General features: G+C 41.8%; 1 protein-coding gene across 2 annotated transcripts in view; it reads left to right on the forward strand.

The window, feature by feature from the left end:
• The window catches only part of ZCCHC2 (zinc finger CCHC-type containing 2), a 48785-nt gene extending 42065 nt beyond the window's left edge, over window positions 1-6720 (forward strand). For both annotated transcript variants that reach the window (XM_084888298.1, XM_084888299.1), the window contains exons 13-14: window positions 2272-3765; window positions 4664-6720. In XM_084888298.1, coding sequence (XP_084744424.1) covers window positions 2272-3765; window positions 4664-4731 — 1562 coding nt within the window. In that variant the 3' untranslated portion in view covers window positions 4732-6720. The remainder of the gene's footprint in view (window positions 1-2271; window positions 3766-4663) is intronic.
• The last annotated feature ends 2423 nt before the right edge of the window (window positions 6721-9143 follow it).

The following is a 9143-nucleotide window of genomic DNA, read 5'->3' on the forward strand; positions in this document are numbered from 1 at the left end:
GTCAACACACACAAAAGGATGAGACCTCTCTCTCTCCAGCTAGATGAGCCGTTACAATGCCCAGAAAATCATTTTGGGGCCACTTAAAATCATGGGTCCATTTGCTGTGGCTTAAGATTTAGATGCGCACTTCTCTTGGGATCATGCCCAGGCCTTTCATTCCTCCACTACTTCCCCCAGCACATCACCTTTGCCTTGCCCTCTCCCAAGCTCCAAGCACCATCCTCTTTTGGTTCTATAATTTGTTTCCTGAGCCTACGCAGCCAGCTGGCTCACTTCTACTACCTCTGTAACTTCTTAAATAAACTTTCTCTTATAATTTGAAAACAAAAACAAAAACAGTTTATATAGAAATTTAATTGACCATCTGAAAATTATTACAGCTTTTTTTTTTTTTTTTTTTTTTTTTTTTTTTTACTTAAATGTTTCTTTAACTCTACTCATAACGATGGTACAGATATAGATATAATGCCCTAAATAAGTTACTAACTTTTGGATACATTTTGTTTTGTAAAGTTTAGCAATTAACACTTCAGCTATTAAGGGGAGTTTATGCTAGAACCATTTACTCATAAATTGAATCTCTTCCCTCTGATGTAAATTATAATAGTTGAATTAACAACACCGTGATGTTTTATCACTGAGTAGGTTCAGTTTAACCATTTTCCAGGAAGACTTGAATGATTTGTTTTTAGTGTATTGTTTAAAAACATTTTAACATCTTAGCTCAATATAACTAGTTTTGGTCTTAATAAATCTAAACATTTCAGTATTACAGTTCTGCTTATATATTAGTAGAGAGATGTTCATTGCATGGTCTCTGTACATATTATTGCAGTATCTGGCTTTATGATATTTAAATATTGTGAATTAGATTTTATGTTTTGCCCTCTTTATACCAAAAGTCAGGAAATCCAGGACAAGTCTGGATTGAAGTTATTTCTATATGCAAGCATAAGTATGATACAGTAATAAAAACCAGTGCGGTTAAATTTTGTCTCTGCCTATGTCGTTTTGCTCTCAGGAAGAGCAGTGCTCTTATGCCTGCCCTGCTTCCTGTGTTCTAGCACATTTGTTTTATGACTCTAATAAAAGCTTTAAATTTTCTTTACCCCACGGAAATATATAAAAGTAAGAATATGTATTGCATTCTGAAAAAAACTCTTATATTCCCGACCTCTAGATATTTGAGTTAAATACAAATGGGCTCTTGATTGGGCTCCTTTAAATGGTATTATTTATGTGAGACAGATAGGAAGCCTTTGGATTTTGTAGTACAGAATATAAATCAAGTGAATTGCCTAAAATTGATTAAAGTTAAAAATATCTAATCCTTTCCTCAGTAATAAGGTGATATTAAATAAATCTTCGTATTTTACACTGTGCGTCATTCATCCAACAATTAACCTTTTGTTACTTTACCTGTTGATTTTTTTTTTTATTATTAAAGATATTATTTTTGTAGAGCAGTTTTAGATTTACAGTAAAATTGAGAGGAAAGTACAGAGATTTCCCATCTACCCCGTTCCTCCCACACATGAATAACCTCCCCCATTTTCAACATAACTCACTAGAATAGTTTGTTTATCGATATATTTACCAAGAATGAACCCCCATTGAACAGCGTTATCACCCAAAGTCCATAGTTTACCTGAGAGTTCACTTTTTGTTGTTGTTGTTAATCCTCAACAGAGGATTTTTTTTTTTTTTTTTTTTTTTTAAGAGAGAGAGGAAAAGGGGGAGAAAGATTTATGTGAGAGAAACACATTGATTGGTTGCCTCCCACACACTCGCCCTCCAGGGCAGGGGATTGAGCCCATGACTCCAGTGTTTGGGTCTATGCTCTATCCACTGAGCCACACCGGCCAGGGCTGAGAGTTCACTCTTGATGGCATACTTTCAATGGCTTTGGATAAATGATTAATGGCATTAATCTGTCATTACAATATCACAGTGTTTCACTGCCTAAAAATCCGTGTTCCTCCTAGTCATCTCTCCCCCACTTTCCACCCCTGGCAGCCTCTGATCTTTCTGTTGTCTTCACATTTTCCAGAATCTCTTATTTTTTTTAATCTCTGTATTTTTTAAATAAAGTCTGTAGAAACCCAAAAATTAAAATAGGGTCAGTTTGGCTTTTAGGAAGCTTAGGGGACATGTTTCCTCCAGTTCCAAACTTCAAAGTTCATTTTAGGTGGACTGAAAATTAGTTTCCAGCAAGAGAAATGGGAGTTAACATTTGTGTTAACATGTATTTCTATTTGTTTCCCTCAGACACAGACAGCAATTCTGACGATTCTGGGAATCCATTGGCAACCAGGTTTACAACTTACAGCTCTGTCAACCAGGCTGTTCCTGTCCAGCCACCTGTGGACATGGCTTCCTTAGGAACCGACAACGGAAGCCTCTTAGACGATCCCTTAAACTCGCCCAAGTATCAGCATATTTCCTTTATGCCAGCTTTACACTGTGTCATGCATCACGTTGCCCAGAAGTCTGAAGTTGTCGTTCCTCCCCCCAAATCTGCTGATGGCAAAACAATAGGCATGCTTGTTCCGAGTCCTGTTGCTATTTCTGCAATTAGGGAGTCCACCAGTGCGACCCCTGTTGGGCTATTAGGACCAGCAACTGCTGCTGGCGAATCAGAAAAGCACCTGGAACTGCTGGCTTCCCCTCTGTCTCTTCCATCAGCGTTCCTTCCTCATAGCAGTACTCCTGCTTTGCACCTAACGATTCAGAGGCTGAAGCTGCCGCCGCCGCAGGGATCTTCCGAGAGCTGCCCGCTGAATGTCCCTCAGCAGCCAGCTGGGAGTCTGAGCATCGGATCACCAAACACGGCCTTCATTCCTGTCCATAACCCGGGCAGTTTCCCAGGATCTCTTGGTGCTGCCACGGACCCCATCACCAAATCTGCATCCCAAGTGGTAGGACTCAATCAAATGGTGCCTCAAATTGAGGGAAACACAGGGACAGTCCCTCAGCCTACCAATGTGAAGGTAGTTCTTCCAGCAGCTGGCCTCTCAGCTGCACAGCCACCAGCTCCCTACACCCTCCCGGGCTCTCCCCTTGCTGCCAGTGTGTTACCCAGCCAGAATTCCAGTGTGCTCAGCACAGCGTCCACCTCCACCCAGTCCGTGGGAGCCGGCATGAGTCAGGCCCAGTCTGCAGTCCCTCCTGCGGTTCCTACCCACACCCCAGGCCCTGCCCCCAGCCCAAGCCCTGCTCTGACACACAGTACTGCACAGAGCGACAGCACCTCTTACATCAGTGCTGTGGGAAACACGAACGCTAATGGGACAGTGTTGCCACCACAGCAGGTGGGCTCAGGTCCTTGTGGTTCTTGTGGGCGAAGGTGCAGCTGTGGGACCAATGGAAACCTTCAGCCAAATAGTTACTATTATCCTACTAACCCAATGCCAGGACCTGTGTACCGACTCCCAATCTTCCCTCTGCCATCCTTCTGCAATGGCAGCTACCTCAACCAAGCACATCAGAGCAATGGAAACCAACTTCCTTTCTTTCTGCCTCCGACACCATATGCAAATGGACTGGTGCATGACCCCGTCATGGGGAACCAAGCCAGCTATGGCCTGCAGCAGGTGGCAGGATTTGGGAGATACTATCCCGTATATGCAGCACCCAGTGTAGTTGCCAACACGAGTGGTTCAGGGCCCAAGAAGAATGGGAGTGTTTCATGTTACAACTGTGGTGTAAGCGGACACTTTGCACAGGAGTGTAAGCAGTCGTCCATGGAGGCCAGTCAACAAGGTAATCATGAGAGCTCCCAGAGGACTTGCTTTTAGTGTGCTCGTGTCTCCCCACCTTACTGGTCGTGGGGATCTTGTTGAAAGTCATTGTGTGTGTGTTTACCGATGTGATGAGTCGTAAGTGCAGACAGCAGAGCCTATTGTAGACCCAGGTCATACAGCACCAGGAAATTCAGAGCAGTTCAGTTCCCAAGCAAGGAAGAAACCAGATAGGCACTTTTTAAAGAATATAACGGGAATTTGCCAATAGAATGTCAAATCTCTGGTTTGCAGCACTTTTTTTTAAAGCTACAATCCTCTTTCATAAAGTGAGCAAATTTTTAAATATTAAAAAACTAGGACAAAATAGAGTCATCTGCTATGTAAGATTTTTAGTTGTTATTTTAGTATAGCTGCATAGCTAGCCAGCCCGTGCTCAGTGTATTGCCCCTGCTCTTTTCCTGCTCAGTAGGTGCTTTAAGTAAAATGCTATTGCATTTTAAGGTACAAAATATTTTAAGCGCTGGTTTGGGAGTAAGAGAATTTGAACTGAATTGAATATTATCACCACCAAAAAACTAAGAAAATGTTCTTAAGTACGAGTAAGATGCAAATTCCATATACACCTCAAACCTATCACTTGCATTTGGCTTTTGTCATTTTGCCAGACATCACCCAGTAATAGAGTCTTGAATTGGGAGTATATACTTAGCATTTTTAAAGAAAGCTGAAGTTTGATAGCTGTAGGTAGAACAAAGAGCACGAACTTTATTACTTTTAGAAAGTCATTTTATTTACCGTTTTGGAATCATGGTAGTGCAGAAGATGCCTTCTGTCGAGCATGCCCATTTGATAGCTTGTAGTGGTTGTGATGTGTTGCATTGTGAGCAGTGACTTAGCAGTTCTCTTTCCCATTTTAGGCACTTACAGACTGAGATACGCACCTCCCCTCCCCCCTTCTAATGATACGTTGGACTCTGCAGACTGAATCGAGTAAAGCTTGCCTACTACTTAACACACTGAAGTGTGGGGAGTCATGGTGGGGTGTGGAGGGGAGGAAAGGAAAGGTATTTTGTTCGTGTTTTTTTGTCTATACATTTCCGAGATGTCTACGCAGTTGGGGTTTTTCATTTCTCCTGTACTGATGTCCAAAACAAAAAAAAGAATGCATTGCTTTTGAGCCTCTGGTCTCCTGGTTCAACAACAGGCTTATCTGTATGATTCATGTTAAACATCCAAACAAACTATCAAAAGGAAAACGGATGCGTGGTTTTTTCTTTACACTGAATCCTTGCTGTGTGTAATGTTTACTGAATTTCTAAAACTGTGTATCTGACTTTTTTTTTTTTTAACAACACTAGTGACAGTCGTATGGTTTAAAAAAAAAAAAAAAAAAAAAGATACTTTGCCTCTTCCCCAGCTTTTCTCTCTTTCATCCTAAAGTACATCTTTCTCTCCGCCACCCCTGTGTTCCAGTGGCACACTGCATGGGGCGGCCGGTGCATTGGCCCACACTTCTGTAAACTGCTCTACACATGAATTTAGAGTAAACTGTTTCTCCTTCATCATAAGGGAGAAATCAAATTCCCCAAATAGGGAATATACTTGTAATAAACAGCACCACATAAATACGTATATGGAGCGCTTGTTTTCCAAATAAATATTAAGTGGAAAAAGTGAAACCACATAAAACTGAAAAAATATGATGTATGAAGTGGACAAAGAGCTTTTTCTTACAAACAACTTTTTACTTCATCATACTTTTGTAGCCTGTTGCTCAGAGAGACATAAAGTGAACAAACTAGTGTGAGTGCTGTTCTCTGTGTTTGTGTTGGCAATGGCAGTCAGCAGCCTGTTTTACTTGTAGTCTACCATTGTGTCCTGTGGAGACACTACCTGAGCGAAGACCTCTTTTCCTGCACCAACTGTTACAGTGTTATGTTGTGTTGAAATGTGTGCGGTTTATTGCAGTCTGAACAGAAGCTCTGCATTTCTGCAAAAGTCAGGTATTTGTTCCTAATCTGTCTCTCCTAGCAAAGTCACTTTTATACCAGTTTACCACTGTGCTTGACTATAATGTGAAAGACTGAATTCCGAGTGTGTTAAGATGGTATTAATCATGTCAGTGTCATGTCACTAAGTTTAATGCTGCTGTTTAAAAAAAAAAAAAAAAAAGGTTTTTTTAAAAGCCAATCTCTGTACTAAACTGCTTCCAGGTAATTTTTGATTTCCTAAAGTGCACTGAGGTTATCTGGGAGATTGGGTGTGTTTGTGGACTGCTGCATTCAACGGCAAAGAGCACCTGCCGCTGTATGGTCATGTGGTAAGGGGTTTGGGTCCGTTCCTGTCCCTCAGGACAGAGCAGACACAAGAGGTTTTTGTTGTGCGAGGCAACATTGGTGCACAGCAAGGAACCTAACAGAATTGGTTCAGAAGCCTAACAGATTGCTAAACAAGAGGAAAAAAACTTGAAGAAAAAGAAGCTTCATCCAATGCTTCCTAGATAGCATTTCTATTTATAGCACCAATGTACATTTTGAAACTTTCAGGGGTGGGAATTAAAGGGGGAGGGGAGGGTGTGAAGGGGTAGATGAAAGCTTTAATTTAAAAAGAAGAAAAAGTTTGAGTAAAGGAAATTATTTTGATTAATTATATTTTATTTGATCCAGGTATTTTTGGACCACATTATTAAATTAATTGTTAAGCTACAGTTGAGTTGTTCAAGTGAGAGTTTTGATAAGCCACGTATGGACCGCATTGTGAATCACTTGCCAGGTGTACTTTATGGAGCTTATTTTATGATTTAAAATACTGTACTGTACATAGGAGGTGTGTTGCCTTCTCCTTATTTGTATGTTTACCATATACTTTGATATTTGAAATGTTATGTACTGGAAAGGCCACTTATATTTCTAGAACAGATTGGATTTTATGCAACCTTTTTTCCTTGAATTAACAGCAATAAAAAAAATGAAAAGCAGCTTAAGAATTGTGCTTTATTACAAATTTTGTAAAAGTGAAAGATAGAACATCATACATCATAATATTTTTCTTTTTGAAGAATCAACCCTCTATTTCCCTGCAATGTGGGCAGTGAATCCCAAAGTTACTTACCACTCGGACTTTATTCAGTATCCCCCACGCAGCCTGGTTCTGCAGTTTGCCTGTGTGACCACTAAAGGAAGAGACTGCGCTTCTGTGCTGAGCATGCACTGTGTGCTATGACGGGTCCTTGTCACCTTGAAGCTATGCCTCTGGCTCAGGCCTTCTCACTGAGAGTGTAGAGGACTTAATTTGCTTTCTCAAATTTACTAATTTGATTTTGTTTTCCTGGCAGCTCTCTTGGTACAGTATTGAATATCTGTTTCATTGGTCATGTCTTCTATAGTCCAGTCTCAAGTCTGTTTCTATACACTCAATAATTTATAAGATATTATGGGGAGGCACTCTCCAAGCATCTGTAGATCATTCATGTCCCCTGGCAATGACTAATGTCACTCGGCCCAGGCTCCTCAGGTTGTTCCTCAGGACATGCTTGTCTGGAGCCATCTAACCCAAGTCCCCTCTGTCCCCAGTGGGCAGGGGTTTGAAGGCTACAGTGCACCCACTTTCCCCTGTAGCCAGTAAGTGTGTACCTAGGAGTAACCTATGACATTAGGAACTACGGTACCTCTTAAGTTAGCACACAGGTCTCCTGCGGCAGCGGTCACCAACCTTTCGGACCTTACGGGCCACTGGTTGGCGACGGCTGTCCTATGGTGTTAACCTGTGTCCCATCCCTTCCTCCTCCTCTCCTCACTGCAGGAGATAACTACTACTATAAATTTTACACTTCCCACATTTTACATCTTCCTCCCTTAAATATGTTGGGTTTTATAGGGTGCCCTGGTGTTCTGTGACTGCCTCAGCTCGTCTGATTTTACAGTCCTGACGTTGCATTCCTGCAGATAAGCCATTTTTACTAACTTTACAATATTCTGTTGCATGGTATAAATATATAATATATCTCAAGATGCGCCATACCGCTTCCCAAAAGGTTTGCACTCACACCAGTAGTGGACAGATCCCTCAGCCCATCAATGGACACTCTCCCAAAATGATACAATGATAGTGCCTGGAAGGTTGGCAAGGGAGGACACAGTCTGACCTGCATGCATTTGTGTCAGGCTCCGAGGAGCAGGTGAGTGTGCAGAGCCTAACAGTTTGGGCAGGTTTCAGGGGTTGGAGGGTGTTGCACTCTGGGCAGAATGTAAAGAAGGGCACAGACAAGAAGTGGCGGAGTTGTGTCATTGGGAGGTGGGAGGAGGAGACAGGGCAGTTGTAGTCAAGGGAACAGTTTTTAAAAATATTTTTTACTGATTTCAAAAAGGAGAAGAGGTGAGAGAGACATTGATGAGAGAAACATCGATGAGCTCCTCCTGCACGCCCTGTACTGGGGATGGAGCTGGAAACCCAGGCATGGACCTGGAATCACCCTCCTGGTCATGGGACGATGCTCAGCCAACTGAGCCTCACTGGCTGGGCTCAAGGGAACATTTAGAAAGAGGAGACTTATGGTTCAACAGAACAGACGTAGCCTGGAGGTTTTGCAGTTGACTGACTGAAAAACTGGGAGTAAATAGTTTTCCTCTATTCAAGTTTTAAATAGAGGAAAAATATGCTGAAGGTAGTTTTTAAGGAAACTGGTGGATGGCTGAGCTTAAAGAAAGCCTGGAAGTTCAGAAGCTGGTTAGGGTGAGGCAGCTGGGAAGAAAGAGGAGATGGAAGAGACTAGAAAGAGGCTTGAGCCTCTGAACTTTATTTTTTCATAGATATAAAATGCAATTATTTTAAATTATGGCTATAAAGATAGAATGAAATAATAAATGGGAAGGGTCCGATTTAATGAGTGAAAAAGCAACAGGCCCAGCCAGTGTAGCTCAATGGTTAAGTGTCCACCCATGAACCAGGTCACGGTTCAATGCCCGGTCAGGGCACATGCCCCGGTTGCAGGTTCACTCTTCAGTAGGGAATGAGCAGAAGGCAGCTGATCTGTGACTCTAATCATTGATATTTCTCTCTCTCCCTATCCCTCTCTGAAATCAATAAAAATCTATTGTTTTAAAAATAAAGGAAAAGCACCAGGAAGGTCTCGGATGTTAGTTGAATTAAATTTTGATGATTCTGCACCCCTGAACCTGCCCATTTTGAGGATTGTGATTCTGGTTCAAGAGACAGGGCACGTTGTGGAAGAGGATTATGCCTGAGAGTGAAGGCAGTGGTTCTCTGGGTGTTGAGGAACCTCGCAATAGGCTCTTCGTTATATTAAGATTAATTATTTCAGCTCTTCCCACTGAAACCTGGTTTTTAGAAATTAAGTCTAGTTGGAGAGCTTCCCAATTAATGGCAGCGATGGTTATA

The sequence above is a fragment of the Pipistrellus hanaki genome, assembly GCF_964339955.1.
Source record: "Pipistrellus hanaki genome assembly, chromosome: 6".
Classification (NCBI taxonomy): Eukaryota; Metazoa; Chordata; class Mammalia; order Chiroptera; family Vespertilionidae; genus Pipistrellus; species Pipistrellus hanaki.